The sequence below is a fragment of the Calypte anna genome, chromosome 15 (genome assembly GCF_003957555.1).
Source record: "Calypte anna isolate BGI_N300 chromosome 15, bCalAnn1_v1.p, whole genome shotgun sequence".
Taxonomy (NCBI): Eukaryota; Metazoa; Chordata; class Aves; order Apodiformes; family Trochilidae; genus Calypte; species Calypte anna.
The window spans coordinates 9651638-9676528 of record NC_044261.1 but is presented as its reverse complement, the minus strand read 5'-3'; the positions used below and the strand labels follow the sequence as shown (position 1 = coordinate 9676528).

Here is a 24891-nt window from a genome sequence, read left to right as displayed (position 1 = left end):
TCCTCTCCGCCGGTGTCTTGCTGGTCGGTGTCATGTGACGCGCTCCCGGTGGCCCCGGATGCGGAAGTGTCGAGGGCTGCCCGTGGGGCCGAGGCGGGACGGAGCTGCAGCTGCGGGGGGACACGGGACCGGCAGGTCAGGGCTCCGGACTCGCCCCGCGGCTGTGGGAAGGGCTCGGGATGGGCTTAGGGTGGCTACGGGTCTGGCTCGTCCCGCGTCGGCCGGTGAAGGGCCCGCAGCCTTAGAGCGTCCCGGGCTCCCTCCGCTCCCCGGGGCTCCGCGGTGCCCCCCGCTCCCTTTCCGTCCTTCCCTTGGGGTTCTGGTCCGGGCCGCCGCGCTGCTCGCTCTACGCTGCAGTTTCCTGGAGGGTAGTGAGCCCCGCCAGTCCCCGCTGCTGCCCCGGGGGGAATCCCGGGTGTCCTGGTGTGTGCTGCGCCCCCGGCTTCTGTAAGCCTGCAGCGGGGGAACCGCGGGGCCTTCCCGTCCCGACCGGGACTGAGAGAGCTGGCGGTGAATGCCTGGGCTTTACCCGCTCCCCCTCTCACCGTGCGGGCCGGTTCGCTGCCGGCCCCGCAGACACACGGTGCAGCCGCGGGGCTGTTGCTGCCGGGCTCCTGTTCCAAGCTTGAAGGTTTTGAAGTGTTGACTTTAACAAACTCCGGATGTTCCGGGTTTTTTCCCATCGTGCTTTTGTAGCTCGGTTATTCGGTTGTTTTTCTGCAAGCTCAGTGCCGCAGTCCGGGGTGAAAGGCTTTTCCTTCCCTTTGATTTGAGGGCACTTGTAAGCAGAAGAGCATATATATTTTTTTAATAGCATGGCTATAGTTTTACGAAGAAAACTTTATTCCTACTGAAAATTTCCAGTTTAAATGCACTTCTAAAAGAAGTAAGCTGTAAAAGCAAAGGTTCTTCTTTGAAATATGCTTTATTTTAAAGGACAGTGTAAGGAATTAAAAATACCGTGGTTAAAGCAGTTAAAACCAGTGCGTCCAACTTAAAGGTTTGCTCGGCCTTTAATGTCTGTAACGCTGCCCTCTGGGGGCTGGGGTGAAATCCTCCGGTTGTGAATTGTAGCATCTTGGAAAGGACGGGAAGAAGTGTGGGAGAGAGGGAATGACAGAGCCGGAAGATAAAGCTGACAGTGGGCAGAAGTCTGGGTATTCATTTTAGTGCATTTAACACAAGGTTCAGAGTTTATCTATCTCTTCTTTTCCTACCATCCCCGTTCTCTTTTTGCAGAAATAGGAAAGATACAATTTTAGAACTGCCTCTGACAGGAGTGCTGATCCTGGAGGTTGTTGCTAAACTTTTAGCCTGATGTTCATTAAACTTAGTAACATCCCCGCCTTCCAGGGGGGGCATTCTTGGCTGTGTGGTGTTACAATGTCCTTTTGTTTATACACAGCGTATAGAGAATGGTTTTGTAACATGTGATCTGTGTTTGCCTTCATTTCCATCTTAGCTATGCAAGATGTCTTCAACAATTTTTACTCAAAGCAGCTAAAAACTGGGATTCAAGATGAGAACCAACAAGGTCTACAAGCTCGTCATACACAAGAAGGGTTTTGGAGGCAGTGGTCAGTATCTCCTGGTTCCTAACAGTGAGCCCTGCATGTTCTCTCTTATTTGAAAGCAATGACCTGGGTTTTTTAAACAAAACAGTGAACAAAAATCTTGGATGTAACAAGTAGTATTTTCAGGCAGAGTTTGGAGTAGCTGATAGTGTAGTTTAATAGCAAGATAGAGCAAAGTAAAACTGTATTTTTCAGAATGGAATGAGAGGGAACCTAAAAAGCAAAATGGCTTTATTCTACACTTTCCCTTTTGTTGTGGTATTTGTATTGTAACTCCGTGTTTCAGTCTCTCTTGTGACAGACCAATTAATGGCTTTCCCCTGGGTGTAGATGTGTCTATGAAGAAAATGTTGTTTATTTTATTTTTTCCTACCTCTAACTTCAAATCATAGCATGCTAATATATCTTGTTAAGAGTCTATAGCTATCTACCTCCTTGCTGATGCTTTTTATATGAAAAACAGAGGATTCTGCTTGCCTGATTAAGGGTGCTCTTTTGCTCTACAAAATTCTGGGGTTTGAAAGAAAAGAGTGGCCAGGCTGAGGTGGCTGGGTCAGGGCACTGCCATGGGAGTACAGTTCACTGCTGATGTGTGCATCTGGGGCATTTAAGCAGAGTAACCTCCTGCATACAAACATGCAGGCATCTCTGTTTGGCATGTGTCTGTTCATTGCAGTTCTCCTTGTTAATTCGTGTCTTGTAGATGATGAACTGGTGGTGAATCCTAAAGTATTTCTTCAAATCAAGCTGGGAGATGTTGTGGAAATTGCACATCCCAATGATGAATACAGGTGAATCCTCTTTTTGCTGACATCAGTCAGGTGTGGCTAAAGCACTGAAAGTGTATGATGCTCACATGCAGCAGCTTCTAGAGTGAGAGCTCTTAAGACTGATATGATTTTGCTTCAGAATGCTGCCACAGCTCTTTTCTGCCTGAAGAAAAGTCAGCAGTAGCTCTTCCTTAGAGTTTATGGGATTCTTAGTGTGTGGCTTTTGTTTGTTGACCTTTCACAGGGCAAGTAGCCCCTTAAGGTCTGTGTGTCTTTATCCTCTTCACAAAGCTGCTGTTAGCTAATGATTATTTTTCCATCCTAGAGTATATCCTAGGCAATGTTAAAACTTCCTGTTATGCTGTAAAAAAACCATAAAAATTCTTATATGAAGCTCTTCATCCTGTAGCTTGTATCTGCAAAGAAACAGGGTACTTGTTTCAGGTTCTGAGAATTTCCTGTGTGACTTATTTCTCAATTAGAGTATTATCATTACCTCAAGAGTACCTTATAATACAAATAAAGAACAAGACAAGGTGACAGACAGAGAGGATCTAGGAAATACTAAATTCCTTTAATGTTTCCTAATTCCTCCTAATGTTTCTCTTTAGCTTTTAATCATGTGATTTTAATAATGTGATTTACCAGAGTGAACTGTTGGTATCTCAACTGAACAACCTTTTTTCTTTTTTGTGTGTTAGTCCCCTGCTTCTACAAGTGAAGTCACTTAAGGAAGACTTGCAGAAAGGTAAAACTCTAGACTCAGAATATGCATACTAAAATAATAGATAAATATTATATGACTGGGCTGTCCCTGTGGTTGACAAATGTACCTATTTTAACTTTGTAAGAAAATCAATGCTTTGTCTACTTAAGAATGGAACAATTACAGGTTTGCTAGAAAATGGATAGCTAATTTTAATTCTGCCTTTGTTTTAAACAAAAATAGCTTCTTAACCTTGATATTATTTTATTTTTTAAATTATTTCTGCATTCTCTGAACAGCTCTGACTCTTTTTCCTTCAGGAGTTAATTCAGCCTAGAAGTTGAGTTTATTTCACCTGCTTTGATTTTAATGGCTCTTTAACTAGGCCATAGCTGAAAGAAGCTGTTGTCTTTTGCTGAGGCCCTAAGTGTTTAATTACAATCTCACTGTATTGCTTATACACTTGAACCCTTTTGTTTTCTTCTCTGTTGTCCTCTCTCATTTTTGTGGCAGAAACCATAAGTGTGGATCAGACAGTTGCTCAGGTGTTCCGACTGCGGCCGTACCAGGATGTCCACGTGAATGTTGTTGACCCAAAGGTGTGTGTGATTTTGTACCTTTTTTTCCATCTGTCCCTTTGCTTTACTCAAATCAGAATGCTGTGAATTTCTATCTACAGTAGTGTTGGAAAACATTTCTTCTCTTATTGAAAGCTATTTAGCCATCTTCCCTCAGAAAGTGAGGCTTAGGCAATTGAAGAGTTTTTTGTGTCTTTCTTCTTTCCCTCCCATCTCTCTTCTCTTTTTGCAGTTTATGGACTAGCTTCAGCACAGCTTGGGAGAAATTTCTACATTTCAAATATAGCTTTAAGTTCCAGAAATTCAGGATAACCAAGCACTGCTTAACCTGCAGTGCAATTTGCTTTTCTTCCTTTCAACTGTTCCTTTCACTATTTTTCCTCCTTTTCTCAGGAGGTGACTTTGGACCTGGTGGAGCTGACTTTTAAAGATCAGTACATTGGGCGTGGGGATATGTGGCGACTGAAGAAGAGTTTGGTAAGGCCTCTGCTGTCATCATGTGGTGGCTGGAGGGGGTTACAATGCTTTTTCTTTGCTTGCTCTAAAGGAAAAGAGCATTTCACAAAATAGAGAAACTGAGAGTAAGACCAGTGTCAGCAGTTGTTGAGGCATTTATGCCATCTCATCTGGGGAAATTAATGTAGAAGTGTTGCAAAAAGGAGTCCCCTCATTTCCAGCTCCATTGCACTAATGTTAATTACTGCGTAGGGCACTGAAAGTGCTGTTTAGAGGTTTTATCTTATGTTTGGAATTTTAGTTATTTATTACTTTTGGAAAGGAATTGAATCCAAATGTTTTTCAAATAGAAGTATGCTAAAGTATCTCCTCTTCAATGGTATCTATAATAAGCAACTATTCAAATGTCTTTGTTTCTGCATCTCTAAAGTACAATCTTTGGCTCTTGTAAGGGCAGGAAGTATAACAAATTAACCTGATAAAAGTTCTTATGTTTTTCCCTAGTCTATTGCAGAGATTCTGTAGCCTGCTGTATCAGCAGTGAATGTGCTTAGTACTTTTCATGATTTTATGGCAGAAGTCAAGTGTTTAAGCATGAATGTTTTATTTTAGAGTTGGTCTGCTTGCTCAGAGCCTGTTGTTCTTTTAACAACTGCAACTGTTCTTTCTTAGGTCAGCACATGTGCATATGTCACCCAGAAAGTTGAATTTGCAGGTATCAGGTCAGTACCTCCTCTGAGGACTTACTGTTACTTATGGCTTTAGATTAATTAATCCAGGGTATCCAGCTTGAGAATCTTTGAAAAATCCTTAATGTTTTACTGTTCTCCAACTCTTCCACAGATTTCTGTCTGAACCATGGGGTGAGGGAAGGCTTCTGTTCAATATGGGGTAGAAGAATGTAATGTTAGCACAGCCAGACACACTTGTTACCTCTGAGTGCCAAATAATTTTCCTTTTGCCTCTTATAATATTTCCCCCTCTTCCCAAAATGTATTCAGTTCAGATGAAGGTTACTTCACTTGCTTTTGGGGTGACAAAGGGACAAGGGAAAATGAGCAGATGCAGAGGGAAACAGCTATTTGATATCTTTTGGATTAAAGATCATATTTTAACCAAAAAAACTTCCACTCTTTGTTCAGTCATCCTTCAGTTTAGATTTTTGGTGCATCTCTTTGTTTGCTCAAATGTTGATTCTCTATTCTTTCTATCCACGTGGGTTGTCAGATATTCTGCACTTTTTTTCTTACAGGGCACAGGCAGGTGAACTGTGGGTTAAGAGTGAGAAAGTCACTTGTGGATACATCAGTGAGGACACCCGGGTAAGGTTTCAGGGAGCAGGGAAAGGGAAGTTTTTCCCTTCCTCTTCTTGCTGCTTTTCTTGTATTTCTATGCTGCTTGCAGAGGTGCATGAATCACTTTAATTTTCTGTCTTGTAAGGTTTAGAATGACAATGAATTCAGGAGAATGATGAGTGAACTTCAACTCTTCTGTGTTAACAGCAGTAGGGAGATGAAATGGCAGCTCACTAGGAGGGAAAATTCCCTCTGCAATAATGCACACACTCATTGCTCTTTATAACTCAAGTTGCTCTTTATCCAGCTTCTGCATTTGGCCCTTGTTTTAAATAAGACATTTCATGCCTTTGCAGGTGGTGTTCCGCTCCACTTCTGCCATGGTTTATATTTTCATCCAGATGAGCTGTGAAATGTGGGATTTTGATATTTATGGTATGTAGGTAACTGCCTTGCCTGATTGTCAATGTGGAGCTATTCTTTCTGCCCCTACTAGAAAACCACCACTGCTCTTCTTTTCTGCCACCACTACAGAACTAAAATACCCTGCCTTTTGCCTAGGCAGTCCTATCAGGTGCCCTGTGGTACCCTCTTAAATCCTTACAGTGCCACACTTTTCTGTTCTGTGCCCATAACTTTCCTGTCCCTAGCTGTAGAGCCTGAGTACCTTTATCTCAGTGATGAAATCAAGAGGACAAACAAGCAATGAACCTTGGAAAGGTTTTCTTTATGTGTGAATGTATGTGGTGATGAGGGCAGGTGATGAGGTGCACATCCTGAATCTAGAAATAAATACATGGAAGTCCTGTGCAAAGAGGACATCAGTGGTTTAGGTTTCTCTTGACTTTGGCTTACTGAGGAAGCAAAAACCCCGTTTGGCCCAGGTAGAATCAGCTAGCAATAGTAAAACTTTAGACACTGAGTCACTTATCTGTGTCATTGTGCTATTTTTTTTTTCTGGCTTAATTCTTTAACAAACCTCTTACCACTTCCTTTGGCCATGTGTTTAGGTGTATGTAACTGGGCAACTATTCAAAACTGAGCAGGGGATCTGTTGAACATACTATGCCTAAAAGATAGTACAGATGCTTTCCCAGCATGCTGCAAATATGTTGGAAAAATGAATTTAAAGGTCAGATCCTTTTGACAGCAAGAGTCTTGTTAACATTCTGTGAAACATAGTAATGCTTTTAATCTTTTTATCATCTTTGCTTTAGTGATATTAATGTTCATTGTACACACACTGCTCTGATTCTCACAAAAATAATTGTCCTAGGGTCTTGGGATTAAATATACCTTATAGTTGAAGTAAATGCTGTTATTTGATGTTTTGGAGATATTTACTTTGCAGGGGACCTGTATTTTGAGAAAGCTGTGAATGGTTTCCTTGCTGACCTCTTCACAAAATGGAAGGTAAATAGCTGATTGAGTTCATCCTGTTCTGAAAGAAGTCTATGCCATCTTAATGAACCCATTGATGTGCCAGTTTGAGGAAGACCCAGGCTGTGTCAGGCAGTGCTAAGATTTGTAGGACTGTGAGGAGTTACTTCTGGGCATCTAAGAATGGTTACAGCAGGTCTGCATCAACCTATGTATGTGCTGAGTGACCTCAGAACTGATCTAGTGTATCTGCTGTGTTCGTATAATACAATTTGTTACTGGACTAAAGTCACTATAGTAGTGACTAGGATGTTACTATGTGTATTATACACAATTTCCTACTTATTGTGACCCTTAAGGTTTTCTTTTGCTATTCTGTTTTTCCTGGACAGGAGAAGAATTGCAGCCATGAAGTGACAGTTGTTCTATTTTCCAGAACATTTTATGAAGCAAAATCTATAGGTAGGTAAATTTTAGTATTTTCATGTATCTATTTTAAAAACTACCTTCTCTGCTCTTGAAAGTTGCTCACAGGCTGCCAGTGACTTTTTTCTCTATTTTTTACTGCCCATGTCCAAGGTATTTCTTACCAGGCCCAGTGGTCACACAGACATTCTTACAAAAGTACTGCAGTGAAAACCTTATGTAGAAAAATATGTGGCAGATTTTCCTCATTGTCCTCAAGCTGTCACGTTGTTTTAAAAGCAATTTTAATATTGTGTAGGAGATTGTGCAATCTCCTATTGTGTAGGATATTTCTCAAGGTCATTTGTTAAAAAATGGAAATACCATCTCCTTGCTAGAAAAGGTGAGTCATTTCTAGAGAAGAGCACAAGATGACACATGCTCCTGCTTCTGTTTCAGATGAGTTTCCTGAAACACATCGTGCATCAATCCGGCAGGATCATGAGGGAAGATTTTATGAAGATTTTTACAAGTATGTTTTCCTCCCAGTTCTTTCATCTCCTCTTATGGTGTATGTGCACTCCATGTGGAGAATATAATGCCATTAACTGCAGGGCCCTGCAAGGGATTCAGGTAGTGAAAAACATCCATGTCTGAAACTGGCAACAAACTGAGTAGTCCCTCTGCCATCTGTGGGCACACACCTATATTTGCTAAGTGAGTTTTCCAGGTACATGTGAACATTGTGTTGTCTGTGCTCCTCTGGAATTGCCAATAAACTTTAAAGTTGGGAATAGTAGAGTTGGGAATAGTTTTTGCCTAAGACTTGGCTGTTTTTAAGATTTTTATATTCTTGAGTAGTTGAAGAACAGAGGGAAGCATTGCTGAATCCACAAGTGATTCCATTTTAGGTACTGGAGCTCTTTGGCTGACAGACACAACAGATGCAGCTGGTGAAGCTGTCATTTGACTCTGACTTGGGCTTTTTAAGGGTCGTACTGCTTTGCAGAGCAGTGATGCTCTTGGACATAAAATTTTGATCACTCATGTAGAAGCAAGAGATTTTTCTGGCTGGGATTGTGCCCAGCTTTGTGTGTGCATCTACACCTTGGTGACTGCAGCTACGCAGTGGTTCTAATGTGCTGCCTGGCAGATGAAGAAACTCACCTTTACCTTCATTCCTTTTTCTACAGTTCGTTCATCCCTTCTCCCTTTTCTCTTCATAGCTTCTTCTTGTGATCCTCATTATGTTATGCTCTTTCTAGAGTTGTAGTTCAGAATGAGAGACGTGAAGAGTGGACCTCATTGCTTGTGACCATTAAAAAGCTTTTCATCCAGTATCCTGTGTTGGTACGACTTGAGCAAGCAGGTACAAGAATCCTCTTGTACCAATACCAGTTTTGCCTGTACTTTGTTGGAATGCAGTTTTTTTGTGTGTTTTGTTCTGTTTCGGTGTGTTTGGTTTTGTTTACAAGCCAGTCTATACAGAATGACTTTTTTTTATTATTTTTAAATTTTTTTTTCCTTCTGTCCAGAGGGCTTTCCTCAAGGTTACAATTCTACCTCGGCACAAGGGAACTACCTGGAGGCCATAAATCTTTCATTCAATGGTAAGTTCTGAACAATGGATAAAAACTGGGAGGGAAAGAGCCATTAAAAGCATTAAAGAGCCATTAAAGCAGCTGTTTATAAATGGATGTACACTTCTGCTGCTTTTTCCTTAACAATGTGAAGAGAAGGGGAATATTAGATGGTTGAGTTATTATTTTCAAATAATTTTCAGCCTCTGTAGATGTTGTCTTTTGTGTCTCTGGGAAACCAGTGGCTCTCAAATAACTGAGTAGTGGGTATTTCAAGCTTCAGAAACCATTTACAGGGCCTTGCTAGGATGAAACTTTTTTTTTTTCTTCTGGCTGTGTATATTGATGAGAACTTCTTGGAATAGAAGTTGAATTTTTAAACTAGGGAAGTATTTAAAAAATCAGGTTAGATCAAATGTGATTTAGGTAAAACTGATCCATTCTTTTTAGAAGAGTAGGCTTTGGACTGGAAAGGCTTTCTTAAGGTCTTCTTTTTGTGATTCTGTACATCAGATGTTGTTCTGTCACCTTAATGACTGTCTTGTTGCTCACATGGGAGGAAGGAGCACAGGATCTTATCTAAAATTATTAGGAATGGACTTTACCTTGTTGGAGTTTTTTGGGTTTGTTTGGGGTTGTTTTTTGTAATTTTTATAAAGCATATATTAGAAAAATATTCCTTCTGTGTGTCTGGTTCCCATCTTGTCTTCTGCCCTAACTTCTCTCTCTTCTGTAGCTTTAACATTTTTTGGTTGGACAAGGCCATATACAATCCCCCTCATGCTTGCATGTGCTTTGTGGAAACTTGTTTATTACCACTGTTAAAGAGTCACCTCCCGTGCTCTGACAAAACCATGAAACAACCAAATCATCCAGCATCTTCTTGGATTTTAGAGTATTCCTAATTCTTTCTCCTAGTGTTTGACAAGCACTACATAAACCGGAACTTTGACCGGACCGGCCAGATGTCTGTGGTTATCACACCTGGGGTGGGGGTGTTTGAAGTTGATCGACTGCTGATGATTCTAACCAAGCAGAGGATGATAGACAATGGTAAATAACCAGCAATACTTCATGAAGGCAGATGCTTTTGGAAAAGCTCTGGCCTTTTCTTGCTATGAATAAGTATCTATTGTAACTTGTATACCTTGGGAAGCGGGGTTACAGCTGGTAGACTTCTCCATGGTTTATACTGAAATGATCAGATTTTCAAAGAAATTACAGGCATTTTATTTATGTTGTTTGTGATGAAAACATCCATATATGCAGACCTTTCCCTTAAGGATGGTATTGTATGACTTGCATTAGTTTAGAAGAAACATTTCTTGTGTCCAAACTGTTGGTTTGTTACCATACATGTTAACTATCATTTTCAGTATAATTATATCTTAAAATCATTTGAATGCAAACTGGGTCTTTAGCTCAAGTTGTTGATCTGTTTTGGCTAAGTGTATCAGTCCTGCTTGGTAGATAGCTCAACTTTACTGTTCATTGTTTACAGGGATAGGTGTGGACTTGGTATGCATGGGAGAACAACCATTACATGCTGTACCACTCTTTAAGGTAATGTATTATTCTTTCCTCTCTTCTACTAGAAATGTTACATTTTGTGGCCAGCTAGGCACAACTTCAGAGTTGCTGTGCTTCTGAATTGCTCTTACAGCTCCACAATCGCTGTGGTCCTGGTGACTCCAGATTGGGTGATGACTACAATATTCCACACTGGATAAACCATAGGTAAGAGAACTCTATCAGCCTTTGCTTAATACTTTTGCTTTAGTCTGGAGAAAAGGAGGCTGAGGGGAGACCCTGTTGCTCTTTGCAACTATCTTAAAAGAGGTTGTAGTAAGTTGGGGGTCTAGTAACAAGCAACAACACAAAAGGAAATAATCTCAAGTTGCACCAGGGAAGGTTTGAATTAGATACTAGAAGAAATTTCTTCACTGAAAATGTAATTAAATAGGCTGGCCTAAAAAGAGCTGTTACACTGCCATCCCTGGAGGTGTTGAAAAGGCATAGATGTTGTGCTTGGGGAGATGGTTTAAGCACTGGACTTGGTAGAGTTAGGTTAATGGTTGGACTTGATCTGAAAGGTCTTTTCCAACTCAAATGATTCTGTGAAAGTATTAACTTCTCTCAAGTTAACTGTCCATCTATGTTTTCCATGTGCTGTCTGATGCAGATAAAGGTATCCCCTTTTTTCCATCTAACTTGGGTTGCTTCTGTGTAGCTGACCAATTGTTTGGTTCTTACAAGACAGCTGAACCACCCTGTTTGTTCTTGCAGTTTCTACACATCCAAAAGCCAGCTCCTGTGTAACAGCTTCACTCCACGGATCAAGCTGGCTGGAAGGAAAGTAAGGATCTTCCTGATTCTGCTTTTTTTAACTATGATGCCTTTTCTCAGCCAACCATCAGAATCTTTCTAGCGAGTATTCCAACCACTGCAACTAAGTTTGTGTTAAAAGACAGTGAAAGCAAAGATGAAATGATTATGGTAGGGATTATGAATGAGGGACTAGCTTGTAGGCAATTTCTTTCTGTGATGAAGCTAGGTGAGGAATGTTTTAGCTACCAGGAAAGTTAGAGCTTCATTCTGCAATGAAGAACTCTGTGGAGGCAAACAAAGGTGTTGACTAAGGTGTGTTTTTTACACACGTTTGTGGCTGAGTATCAATGTTTAACACTTCTAAGGTGATCTCACTGCCTTGCTGAGTCAGTAGGATAAACTTTTAAGTCTGGTGCTTGATCACACTGGAGATATTTACTTAGAACATGCTGACTGTCTACCATCTCTGTCTTCTCTCTTTTTTTCTTTTTTGTCTTGTTTGGTCACTTCACACTTCCCTTGGACCCTGCAGCCACTGACTGAGAAAGCGAAAAATAACCGAGATGCCTGTGAGTGCTTCTGTTTTGGAACAAACTATGCAACTGACTCCCAAATTAAAAAACAGCTGTAATTAAGACAATAGCACTTCAGCAAAAACACTATTGATGAGATCTGTGAAGAAACAATTGTTGCAGAAAAGCACTAAAACCACACAGTCATTACTCAGGGTGTATCTCACAAGGGAACTTGAGGCATATGTTCATACAAGGATTGATTTGCTGATTGTTAGTTTAATGTCTTGGAAAGACATCAGGGTCTAAGCAACCCTGATTCAGAGGCACCAATTTTGATAGCTGAGCTACTCCAGCTGTTCTGCTCATGTTACTTTTGCAGGTTATTTGTTTTGGAATAGATGCTTTTGTTAGTGTTGAGATCTTTTAACTTGCAGGTAGATCTTGGACATTCTTGAAAGAGGTTCCAATGCTCTATGATTCTTATTTCAGCATTAGGCACTCCAAAAGATGCTGAGAATGCCCTGCCCATCCAGGTGGATTATGATGGCTATGATGCCCAGGTGTTCAGACTGCCAGGCCCATCCAGAGCTCAGCGCTGTACCCCTTTCAGGTAAGAGGCTTGTGACTGTACTGGATCTGGAGTGGCCATGCTGTATTGTGGGTTTTGATGCATCAAATGCTTTGAGTAATATAAGGAGAAATAAGCTCCACATGCTTACAACTGAACAAAGAGCTTTATTTATAGGTGGTATTTATGATTGGTTGACTCTTTTACTTCTAAGATAGTATGTGGGATCTAGGAAAAAGCATAAGCATACTTTTTCCTTAAATTTTAAATTTTATCTGAAGTAGAATGAAGCTAGTCTCTCTTGCTGAGTTTGAGCAGGTTTTGCAAGCTGTGCAAGACAGTATTTTAGTATTTTATTCTTCTATTGTATGATGCACAGAATATATATAGTAACCACATAGGAAAAAAAATAGCGATAGCTTCCTTATAGTCAACTACTTGAGATCACCTATTGAGTAATCAGTCTCTTACATGACTTGGGACTGTTCAAGCCACTTGATAACCCAGAGATTATCCTCTTTTTTTATATTACTAAACATACCTGTTTATTTTCAGCAGGTCTGTGAGGGAGAGAGAAACTCGTACCAGGAAGAGCTCGAGCTCCTACGACGTGTCCTGCAGCCCCTCCCTGCAGAGCCGCACGTTGCCCCCCGAGGAGGTGAGGAGCCAGGCTTCTGATGACAGCTCCCTGGGCAAGATCTCCAACATCTTGATGATCCCACGGCCTCATCTGCATCAGTGTGAAGTCAGCAGCTCTTTGGGCTATACCAGCACCAGAGGTCAGCCTAAGGCAAATGAAAAAATACTTTTGGTGGTCAGAGGGGAGAGAGAAGATGGAAGTTTGTGTTGGCCACTGTGAGGCCAGCACAGAGGAGGTGCTGTTTATTAGCATTCATGGTACATCTTTTCTGCAGCTCCTGCTCTGGCTGGGTGTGCATTCTCCCATTGTTATCCTTGTCCAATTCCATTGCTTTTTTATTGAGTTGTCCTAAATAGAAATGTCCTGACATTGATTTGCTCTTTTCCCTTGTCTATTGCCTTCTTTAATATTTGACTATTCCCTTGTGCCTGCCTGCAAATGTGGACATATACAAGTAACTTCTTATTATCCAGGTCACCTATAATCTGTCAAATGAGAATTCATCTTAGTAGTCAGCTCTAGGGACTCTTCTTATAACTTCTCTCTGTGGGGATTTATTGTCATTAAGAGTCACTTTCTGGATCCTTCCTTTTGACAACATACTACTGAGCTGTCTTGCTGTGTTAGCAGTGCTGGCAGTCTACTTTTTATTCCTTCCAGTTTAATTTTGTTCTCTGGCAGTATGCAGTATCTTCCACAAATCCAGGTCATTTCTGGTTAAATTGTATTTCTCCTTCAACCATTTGATCTGCTGTCAATTTCTAACCCTGGAGGCCCTTTGTTTTGTTTTGTTTGCACCACACTGCAGGACACCTGATACCATATTTATCTGGTTAACAGGAATTTGATTTACCAGAATGGAACCGCTGTCACACATTGTACTTCACATTACATTTACCTTTCAGGTCTTCTTCTGTCAGTGAATGTACACAATTTCTTTTTGTATGTTTCTTACTCCCTTAGACTGAAGGGTAGTCCCATGACCCAGCTGAACTGTGCAACTGGATGGGGATGTGTGTGGAATAGGACTGGTGGGGAGGGAAGAGTCAGAATGATTGGGGGGTTTCACATGTTCTAGTTGGTAGTATAGAGTAGTAAATTAAAACCTTCCTTCTCTGTAGCATTTTTGTTTGTTGTTCAAAGTTGCTACTTAGTCATCTGGTATATTTCTCTCTCCTGTTCCTAAATAACTATTTCTGTTCTATGTTGAGTAGCAGTGACTAGCTGCTAGCTTGAGTTCATGCCCCATATCTTCTGGAAGAAATCCCTTATTTCTCTGGTAAAATCTGAATGTTACAAAAAAAGCAGACATTGCTCAGTTGTAGCTTCAGTTGTGTCTTTGGTACTCACCCTGAAGTTTCTGGTGTGTCAATCTTGATTTCTCAGGAATTCTGAAAGCTTCAAGTGATTCTTCATAGTCGACTTACCAAATGGTTTCTTTATGGCTTCATTTAGTCTAAAGTGACACAGTATACACATCAATTCTCTAATGGCAGATGAAATAATTTTTTCTGTCTGGGTTCTTTATGTTCTAAACTGCAGGTAGAACTGAAATTTCTTTCAGCATCTTCCCCTGCCTACTCCTCAGCTCTCCTTATTGCCACTTATCTTGGGCAATCCTTATATCCCTGAGCAATTAATTTTCTTTTGCTTGGCTTCTGCGTGATCTCACACTGACTTCGTGGGTTTTTTTCAGATGTCCTTGAGAACATGCTGGAGCCCCAGCAGCGGGACTCCAGTGCCCCCGGGAGGTTCCATGTTGGCAGCGCAGAGTCCCTGCTGCACGTTCGGCCTGGGGGATACACCCCCCAGCGGGCTCTGATAAATCCCTTTGCCCCATCCCGCATGCCCATGAAGCTGACATCCAACAGGAGGCGCTGGATGCACACATTCCCTGTGGGTAAGCCTCTTTCACACCACACTGAGTTGCTGTCACAGGAGAAGCAGCGTGAGCTCTGGCTTCTTGAAGTGCTCTGCACTGCAGCAGAGGTGCAGCTAAGTGTTTTGGCTTCATAAATCAGTGATCCTCTTCTTGAAAACATTGCCAGCTGCTGGCAAGCTTGCAGTGTCAGGTGCTGAGGAACAGTCTTAAAGTAGATGGTGGCTGTTGAAGTGAATCATAGCTGTAATTTGGGTTGAGTTTCAGATGCTGCATTGCTGTCATGTTTAGTCCTTTGTAAGCAGGCTCTGCAACACATTTTAAAAAATAATCTTTGTGGGCTTTAGAGAGGATGCCAGAGATTAAAGTCTGAAGATTTCATAAACATGCTGTCTTAATTTCTGTTAGTTAGTATTGCCTGTGTTGTTGACAAACTGAGGGAATCAATGCAAATGTGATTAATGTTCAAACTGTAACCAGGTCCATCAGGAGAAGCTATCCAGATTCATCATCAAACCCGTCAGAATATGGCAGAAATGCAGGGCAATGGGCAGCAGGATTTGACACATTCCTCTGCTGAGCTGCTGGAGCTGGCTTACCATGAGGCCACTGGCAGGTGAGGTGCTTAGGGTGAATCTGTGTTGACTTTGCATGAAAACCCCTTTTCCTTAAATATTGTGTGTTACAGTAAGGCAGTTAAAGATTGTGAGCTGTAAGCTGAATAATTTGTTGTGTCAGTGCCACATCTACTTTATATATTTCTGTTTTGAGATACATAGCTCTTTTGGCAAAGGGTAGAGGTGGTTTAGTTCCCCTAATTTGGGAAAGGTGGTAGTTTATCACAGCTAGCTGTGCTCAAGCAATGCAGTGCATCATTCCAGGAATTGTTCAAAATTGCAGTGTAAAAGCCTGTCTTTAATGCTTGATTTATTACTCCAAGACCTGTGGCCTTCATTCCAGACTAGAACATTTTTTAGAACAGAGCATGGCTTTGCCTCCCAGTAACTGCTGAGCCATTTCAGTACATTTCAGTGCTACTCAATCTTGTCTTCCCCAGGCTGGTAAGAAATACAAGCATCAAGGATGGATTGCAAATAGAAGTACCTGTGTTGTGAACTACTTTTTTAGATACCCATCTAAGTTGCATTTCTCTCCTGGGTGTGTATGTTTAGCAGGTTCTCCACTGTCCTGCAAAGACAGGTTGTTGCTAGAGGCAAGGAACAGGCAGTGTGGCAGGGATGGGATATTACTGCTGTGGCCTTCTCTGTGCTGCTTTTGTGCCTGTTATCATCTCTGCAAACATCATTAACAGCATGGGTTCACCAGTGCCTCAGCTGAGACAGCAGGCTGATCACTTGTTATTTGTTCTATCATTTCTTGTTAAAACCAAGGAATGGCATCAGTGAGGAAAGTTTTTATAATAGAGGTTATTTTTTTCTCCAGACATAGCAGCTCTCGGCATCCAGGTGACAGTGCCTCTTTCCTGAGCTTCAGTGGAACAGAAGAGTACTCTAATGGTCTGGCTGGCAGCAACGGTGCAGGTAACAGCAGTGACAGAGTGTGGATTGGCAGAGAATGCTCCTCTTTGTTAGCTGAGACAAAGTTACAGGGCCAGAAGTCAGGGAAGGTGCATGGGCCAGGTATTACAAAGTAGGAAGACTCCATAATGGAAAACCAGTTTTCAACTGAGTCATCTGTTAATGCTCTTCCTTGCATTTCTTGGTGTATGGTGGTTTTTTGGGTTGATTTGTTGTTTTGGGTTTGTTCTTTACAGTGTGTCTCTACTCAAAGTATGTCCTGCTGTGTTTATTACATTTTTGAGAGAAGATGCATATCTGTACTTTCAGCTGGGGGTTAGCACTGTCTGTCTTAGTTTACCTATGCACTTGACTTAGTGGGAATTCCCAGCATTTCTTTTGAATCCTTTAAGTGGAACAACATGCAACACTTAAGTATTCTGTTGTTTGTTTTATGAACTTGCTTTTTAGTTAGGCACATGGAAAAAAGTACCTGTTGGAGTAAAGCATTCAAGAGTTCTGTTCTTTTTTCAAAACCAATTTAAAGATTATTTTAAAAAAATATATACAACTTTCTGATTTGCATTTGGATGAAACAATTGTTTTTTTCCTATGCTCATACTCTAAAGACCCATAAAGAACTTATCAGACTTTATTTTTTTTTTCTTCCCTTGTGTTCAGTAATTGATTAAAGGTGTTCTTTCCTTCTGTGAAAGGTTGTTTCCTTCTGTGAATTTCATCTGAATGCACTTCAGTTTTTTTCTTCATTTTCTTTTTCTGCCCTCCAGACTTTCCTTGTTCTTGCAGTTGCTAAACTGCATTTCAGCTGCTGCATCCAATTTGCCCTACACAGATGCAGGGCATACTGTGGCAAGAAACATGCTTGCATTTGATAGAAGTCTTTTGTGTCTGTAGTTTGGATATGAATCTGGCTGTAAATTTGTGGCTTTAGATTAGATAGAAATGTGGTGGAAGTGAAGCTGTGTCTTTATGAAAGTTGTTATGAGCTCCTTCCCTGACTAAACACCCTCAAGCCATCTGTAGCTGCCACACTGTGACTCAGTCATTTGACTTATGTTTTTCCCTTATGGTCTGAGCCACCTAGGAAATGAAACAAGTCTCTAGTTGTTGGTTCCTTTTTTTTTTTAATTTATAAAAATACAATTTCTCATTGAGTCTGGTTCTCCTCTGCTGCCCATGGAGCAGAGGGAGATGTTTTGCTGGGAGATGGAGCTTCACAGTGAAAAATCACCCCATCTACTTACACTGACATTCAGTATGTGGTCTCTTGTTCAGCGGGTGGTAGGTGATGGTTCAGAGCAAATAAATTTAGTTGTAATTCCCTAACTCGATGGCAGGTGGCATCAGCGGAGTTGATGAAACACAAATGCCAATTTGTGGCTCCTTTACTGTTCCACTGCCATCATCATGGAAGCAGACTACCAGCCTTTCTGTTAGGAAGAGCTATTTAGGGTAACAACTGGGATATCAGTTTTGGTTTCCTGGATAGATCTACATAAGCTGGTTTTATAAAAACCAGTGCTTTTCCTGTTTGGAAGCTTCCTGAAATTTGTATTTTGATAAATGACTTTTAAGTCAGCAATTTTTCTTGTCTCCTTAGCTGCTTGTTTTCTCTACAAGCCACAGCAGCTCTTTATGCAGCTCTATGGTGAACCAGCTCAGGGAAACAAATCAAGAGTAACTGGGGGGTTTCCTTGCTGCATGGATTTTCTTACTGGAACTACACAAATTCTGTTGCTTGTCTAACAGACAGGTGTGAAACAGGGACTTGTTACCATAGTGTCATGTTGGCTTAATATTCACTGAGCTATTGTTTTAGGATCTGTTTTCCAGGTTAGTAGACTAATTATTTATTAGGCTATGATTACAGGCAAATCCATTGGACACTGAGAAAAATCAGTGTCTTAAGTCCTAATCAAAACTTTAATATAAATTTATATGGATATATATGTAAATATATATTTTTATTAGTCTTAAGTCCCTTATTAGTCTTTCTTTAGGCTGGTGCTTACATGTAATAAACTGAATTTTGCTCAGAAAATTAGCATCTCTCTGATAGCTATCATTTTACCTCCTCACAAAATAAAAACTTCCTTGGTATTCTTCCAGAGTGAACTGTGGACCAAGTTATATCTTAGAGTGAAATGTAATGGAGCCTTGCCAGAGCATGTGAATTTTAAACTGTCTATAATTAATATATTGGACCTATTTAGGGACACTTGTCAAGTTTTTTTGAGTCTGGCAAGGGGTAAAAGGTAGTTTGTATTTGCTGAATCAGTGAGATCAGCTGTATGTTTTGTTTCCTTTCTGCCCCCTGGCAGAGAGTTGATGTGCTGGTTGTTTGTCTAAAAATGTTGGAATTGGAGTAAATCTGTATTGCAGCTTTGATACACTACATGGATATAATGTATGAATGTTAGTTAGAATATTGTATTATGAACACAATTTAGTATTATTGTATTATTATATGTTCTCTTCTCCCACTGGGTGAAAATGTTTTAATTTCTTGCTGCTCCTGTGTTTTATGAAATGCTTTCTCATAAATTATTCCTTGTTCATAAAACAAGAAAGCCCATTTTAAAAAAGTCTGGGTTTGGGTACTGAATGTATTTAAAAGGACTTGGTTGCCAAGAGATTAGCAAGTTCTATGATTACAAATTTTTTTCATCATTTTGGGGTGGTTGATTTTGCTTGGGTTTTAGCTATGGAACACCTCTAATGAGGTGCTTGAATTTCATCCAAATTGCCTTGATTTTCTCATTAGTTGGCTTTGTATATTTTTCTGTTGTGCAGAGCCTTAAGTTCTTTCCAAAGAGAGGAATGCCATATTCTTAAAACATTGTCATGGTTTTGATTTTATGGGTTTCTTTAAATTTTAATTTGAAATGAAAGTGAAGTGCATAATTGCCTAAAATACTTATTTCTTTCTTGTAGGGATGAATCTCAAAACTCAGAACAAGGATACCTTGGAAGATGCTGTCTCTAACTCTCCAGATCCAAGTAAGCAGTAGAAAGCTTTGGAAAGGAGTGTTAGATAGGTGGGAAGACAGGGAGGAAAAGGGCATGTACATATATATATATATATAGGCTTCAGGAGGGTGGTAGGCAAGAAGCTGAGGAGCCTTCTTGGTTTTTGGCAGTAGTTTATTTTGCCCTGCTATAATTTGTACTGTGTGTCTCACTGTGATTGCATTTCTGTATCTCTTAGGAATATGTGAACCTGGTTGATGTATTACATCTGAAATTCTTTTACTAGGCACTTTTATGCAAAAACCTAAACCAGCTGATCTCTTACCTACCTTTCAATATGAACAGTTTGTTTGGCAGCAGATAATTGAAGTAGTACAGCCAGTTTCTGAGTTTGGTACTGTTTGCTGAGAAAGTCTTCAGCTAATACACAAAAAAGTGTGTGACTGCTGAAGAAAACATTTTCTTTATAGCCATCTGTCCTCTTATTGTACTGTGGTCCTGCTATTAATGCTAAGGTTTTTATAGTAAAATAATTCTCTGTCTGTAAAATCTCTATGACAAGAAGTTAAGAATTAGTAGTTGGCCAAGTGCCTTGACATAGATGATTTGAGGCAGGTTAGACTGTAGTGCAGGAGTGAATTAATTATTTGATATCATTTAGTTAGCTTTTGCTTTTCCATGCCTAGTTTTAGGTATCTGTAAATCCAGATAACTCTAGGAAAGGGTGTGGGGGGAAGGATTGCTTTCCAAGTTAATATTTTTCTTGTCTTCCCACCTCTCTGGATCTGACTTCTGGTTTTATAACTGGAAAAAAAAATACTGCCTTTTATGCTGTTGTACTCTTCCAGAAAGAGGCTGGTCTGTCATTCTTTCTCTCCTCATCCCCGTCTGTTTTTTCAGTTGTCTGGGATGCAAAGCTGGTCTGATGTTCTTGTGCAGACTTGGAATGTTGATCTTTTTTTATTAATGATGAGTAACTGCACCTGACTTGCTGTAAGCTTTGGGAGAGTGGTGGCTTTGTCAGCTCTAGCTTTCAATCAACAGAAAATTAAAGTATTAACTTTGAATGCCATTTGCATGACGGGATTGACTTAGCATGTGCACTGCATTGTTTAACAAACTCTGTCTCTTTCTCTCTCCCTTCTTCCCGTCCTACTTTCCTTTTCCCTTCCCATCCCACTTCCTTTTTTTGCTCCTGTTGACTTTATGCCAACCCTGGTTTTGTTCCTCATTTTTTCTTACTTTCCCCTTCTCACATTTCTTTCATCTTCCTCTGCACCCTCCTTCTTTTTTTTCATGGGTGACCATATTTGGCCCTGTTGTCTGTCCCCAATAACACAACGAGGCAGTTCTGACACTGTCTGCTCCCCCCGTAGTGCCAGGCTTCTGTTGTACAGTTGGAGTGGACTGGAAATCCCTCACTACTCCGGCATGTCTGCCTCTCACCACCGACTACTTCCCCGACCGTCAGAGTCTACAGAATGATTACACTGAGGGTTGCTATGATCTCCTCCCAGAAGCTGACATTGACAGGTTTGGCCAGCATCTTCTCTGTAAAATCACTTGCATTTATCCAAAGTGCTTAAGGCACAGTTGATGGAAGAGGAACACTTTGGAGACTGTACAAGAGACGGATGAATTGCCAACATAGCAGAAGAGTACTTCCATTTTTCTCTTTGCAGTGGTAACTTTGCACCTTTTCTGATGTTACCATCTGACAGTATTGTGTTATGTAGATTTTATGTTAGAAACTGTTTGTGTACCAAATTTTACAACTCTCTTTTTTCTTGCTTCAGTCCAAAAAAAAATAATCAACCTCAAGCCATCTTTGTTAATCTGTTTTCTAGCAGGTATTTTGAAAGCACTACATGAGCAAAGGCACATGTATTTAAGGTGCTTGTCCTCACTTTCAGAGATACTTAGTTTAAAGAATCATGGTGGGAAATAGGATAAATAGAACTTCTTGGCTTGTCTCGGGTCTCTGGTAACTATTCTGTAATAGGGTTGGTTTGATATTTTTCTGAAGTTGTCTCATCATCTTAAACATTTTTCAAATTTTGCACAACTTGTAAGACATCAGAAGCATCTGTTCATGTTGCTGTTTTGTGAAAACAAACCAGAAATATCAGGGTGATTGAAATACATAAGAACTAGCAGGATTAATGAAGAAACACCTTAGAGGTGTTAAATATCTCTTTATAGCAGGAGGGCAAAGATCAGAGTAGAAGTACTTGTAATAAGATGCTATAGTGATGTCTTTTAATCCCTCTCTGCTCTAGACTTCCTGCTGCAGGAGAGGATGGAGCATTGCCTGCACATTTGCTATTCAGAGCTCTGCTCAACGTTTGCAATCTGCTCTGAAAATATCTGCAAAATGCTGTAAAAGTGATCATTGGTGAATTTATTCCAAGTTGAACAACTATTGTAAGCAAATTTTTACTACTTGCAGAACTGCTTGCAAAGGCATTGATGAGTATGGCCAGGTGGCTAATCATCACCTGTTTGCAGTGGATGGGTGCTCATTTTCCAGTCCTGTTCTTGCATGGTGGTTTTCACAGGCAGAGGGCTCCACTTGCCCAGAGCCCAGTGCAAGCATAAACGCTCAATTAGGAAGTGCAGGGCTAAGAATAGGTGTGTGGTCAGTTTCCTTACTCTGGTCTCCTTAACCTTTGTGTTCAGGAGAGATGAGGAAGGGGTGCAGATGACAGCCCAGCAGGTGTTTGAGGAGTTTATTTGTCAGCGTCTCATGCAAGGCTATCAAATTATTGTGCAATCCAAGCCACAGAAACCAGCCCCAACTGTGCCACCTCCGCTCAGCAGCAGTCCCCTTTACAGTCGAGGTGAGTGACTTTCTATTGAGAAGTCAGTCTTTTGTCTTTCTCTCCTTCTGCCAGTCCCTGCAACCTCTGTGAACTGGGCAGAGATGTGCATTGAGACCTTCTTTTTCTGCTTTCTTCTTTGTTGCTGTTACATGAGTATTTTTGGTGCCAGAGAGCCTGATCTGGGGCAGCTCAAAAAGCTGAAGCATGGAGTGACAGGTGCAGGATTTTTGAGCTGTAATAAGAAACTGGCCTCATCTTCATGATGGTGAACACAAATGAAATAGGTTTGAGTGCCATTCAGGTGAATATATATTAAACACAATTCACATGATCCCTGCAGGGCAGGCACAACTCTATAAGATGACAGCTCCAAAGCTTCGAAATGTATGTTTCTAGAAGCAGCTTCCTAACTCTGAAATAGCTGTGAAGGTTCCAGGTAGACCAGTAAATCTACATTGCCTTGAAACCGTGAGTCAGTTAAACCTGGTAGGACTGGAGTGGGTTAACAGGGTATTATATTCCCTTGAGAGAATATGACTGATTGATTGACTTTGGCTTTTTTTTCTGGATTTTCTCTAGACAAGTCAGCACCATGCAGTGTTCATAGAGCAGGGAGTACTGAATGAAGTGGTTACTTCAGCAGTGAAGTTGATCTGAAGTGGTTAGTTCCAGGAATGAAACATAGAGAGGAAGTTAAAGTGAAGCTCAGATTTACCATCTCACCCAGTGCTTTCTCAAGACTTCATATTGTCTCTTCTCTAGTTGTCAAGTCTGTGACATTGGTGTAGGAACTGTGAATGTCCTTCAGTTATCATCCAAGCAAATCTTAACTGTAAGGACAGAAGGCTTGTTGTGCATGTGTTCTTTGAAAAGGTGGCTTGAAAGATAGGTTTAGTTTGTCTTGAGCTCAGCAGCCCCATTCTGGTGTCTCTTTCCATAGGTAGTTTGTTGACAAGGTTCTGACTATTGCAAAAAGCTAAAAGGAGTTATTTTGCTTTTTACTGTTAGGTCTTGTGTCAAGAAATCGACCTGAGGAAGAAGATCAGTACTGGCTGAGTATGGGCCGTACTTTCCACAAAGTAACATTAAAAGATAAAATAATTACTGTGACTCGGTACCTGCCAAAGTGAGTATCTGTCTGGTTGGGCAGCTTGCTTTCAATGTTAGATGAACATGCCTTTCCATCTGGCTGTAATTGCTTGAAAGAACATTCTGTAGAACCTTCTTTAAGAGAAGAAAGAGAGCATTGCTATTGATGATACTGAAAGTAATGTTTGTGTTTGTTTTTAGGTATCCATATGAGTCTGCTCAGATCAATTACACTTACAGCTTGTGCCCCTCACACTCTGACTCTGAATTTGTCTCTTGCTGGGTAGAATTTTCCCATGAGAGACTAGAAGAGTACAAGTGGAATTACTTGGATCAGTATATCTGCTCTGCTGGCTCTGAGGATTTCAGGTCAGATCTCCTTTTCCATCCAGACTGTTCTGTGTCCTAATTGCCTTTTTTTTCTTTGTGACCTAAAATTTCTTCAAGTTCAACCCACAAGTGCTCAGTACTCCAGGGAGAGTAAGTGCCCTGCTTTTACTTGTATGGTGCTAGAAGCTGTTGCCTTATAGGAGTCTTACTCTGTGCTGCTGTTGCATTAACTGATCTTTGATACAAAGACTTGATCACAAAATTCAGCATGAATGTTTTTTTCCCCCCTCTGCTACAAATGCAAAGAAATACGATGGCATTTTGTACCACACAGATGCTGTTCTTGGCTTCTTACTCATTTCTGGATCTGACTCAAAAATTCCATTTAGCTTGAACCTGTTGGAGGCTTGCTTATGTCCATTTTTTAGCTTGACTGTAGTCCTACTCCTAAGCTGTGTAGAGCAGGGCTTCTGAGCAGCAATGTGGAATAGCTCCAGTAGTATCTGATATCCAGTGGGTATCTGATACCTTCTCTACAAAACTAGTCTTTCTTTATCTTTGTTTCTTTTCAAGTCTCAATCAAAACGCCTCTAACTCTAATGTGTACCTTTAAAAATTCTGGTTTTTTGCTTATTTTTAGACAAAAAGCCTGCAGCTTGTATTTTACAGAATATGTCTCTCTGATATAATTACTCTGAAGACAGCTTTTTCTCTTCTGCATACCAACGCTTTAATACTTCCCAGTCATACTGCAGACCATTCCTTTGCTTATCTGCTTGTTGTGATGCAAGAACAGCAGAATGAGGTTTTTAATATACTTACTGAAATTTACAGCAGATAAATACACAATTACATGCAGTAAAACCCTTCACAGCAAGCTGTGCTGAACTGTGGCTTGTCTCCCATGTTCCTTCAGCCTCATTGAATCACTGAAGTTCTGGAGGACCCGTTTCCTGCTCCTGCCTGCCTGCATCAGTGCCACGAAGAGGATTATGGAAGGAGAGGTGCACTGTGATGTGTACGGGGACAAACCCCGCTCGGATGAGGAGGAGTGGCAGCTCCTGGACGGGTTCATCCGCTTTGTGGAGGGGCTGAACCGCATCCGGCGGCGGCATCGCTCTGACCGGATGATTCGAGTGAGTCAGGTTTTACTGAGGAGATCTGAGATTAAACCATCTAATGAAGCATTAGTAGAGATGCTCAGACAATCCCAAGCAAGCTGGGGGCTGTACATGTGTGTTGGTGATGTATTATTTCAGAGTGCAATTAGTATGGCCTTGTTAGCACCTTACTCTTCTTGAACTAATTAATTTTACCTGGAATGAGTCTCCCATGCTGCTGTGGCTGGAACCAGGCTCAGAACAGTTTGCTCACTCAGTGAGAAGACAAGATCTTCTGCACAGCATAGCCATGCCTGAGCCTGCTGGTGCCCTGTTTTTCCCTCAGCTGGTCTTCTTTTGCCAGAAGT

General features: G+C 40.9%; 1 protein-coding gene across 8 annotated transcripts in view; it reads left to right on the top strand.

Moving 5' to 3' along the window:
• DEPDC5 (DEP domain containing 5) overlaps positions 1-24891 on the top strand; it is a 43738-nt gene that overhangs the window by 568 nt on the left and 18279 nt on the right. For 4 of the 8 annotated variants that reach the window (XM_030460853.1, XM_030460851.1, XM_030460852.1 and 1 more), the window contains exons 1-30: positions 46-135; positions 1463-1577; positions 2278-2365; positions 3046-3092; positions 3564-3649; positions 4022-4105; positions 4757-4806; positions 5337-5406; positions 5736-5814; positions 6731-6792; positions 7152-7221; positions 7624-7696; positions 8430-8533; positions 8700-8774; positions 9663-9797; positions 10246-10307; positions 10408-10481; positions 11031-11100; positions 11605-11641; positions 12077-12197; positions 12711-12934; positions 14492-14695; positions 15155-15290; positions 16118-16215; positions 19147-19212; positions 20559-20715; positions 21862-22022; positions 23013-23130; positions 23295-23462; positions 24340-24559. In XM_030460853.1, coding sequence (XP_030316713.1) covers positions 1520-1577; positions 2278-2365; positions 3046-3092; positions 3564-3649; positions 4022-4105; positions 4757-4806; positions 5337-5406; positions 5736-5814; positions 6731-6792; positions 7152-7221; positions 7624-7696; positions 8430-8533; positions 8700-8774; positions 9663-9797; positions 10246-10307; positions 10408-10481; positions 11031-11100; positions 11605-11641; positions 12077-12197; positions 12711-12934; positions 14492-14695; positions 15155-15290; positions 16118-16215; positions 19147-19212; positions 20559-20715; positions 21862-22022; positions 23013-23130; positions 23295-23462; positions 24340-24559 — 2997 coding nt within the window. In that variant the 5' untranslated portion in view covers positions 46-135; positions 1463-1519. Of the gene's footprint in view, positions 1-45; positions 136-1462; positions 1578-2277; positions 2366-3045; positions 3093-3563; positions 3650-4021; positions 4106-4756; positions 4807-5336; positions 5407-5735; positions 5815-6730; positions 6793-7151; positions 7222-7623; positions 7697-8429; positions 8534-8699; positions 8775-9662; positions 9798-10245; positions 10308-10407; positions 10482-11030; positions 11101-11604; positions 11642-12076; positions 12198-12710; positions 12935-14491; positions 14696-15154; positions 15291-16117; positions 16216-19146; positions 19213-20558; positions 20716-21861; positions 22023-23012; positions 23131-23294; positions 23463-24339; positions 24560-24891 lie in introns of those variants that run through there. The other 4 variants (XM_030460854.1, XM_030460855.1, XM_030460850.1 and 1 more) reach the window with 2 other exon arrangements.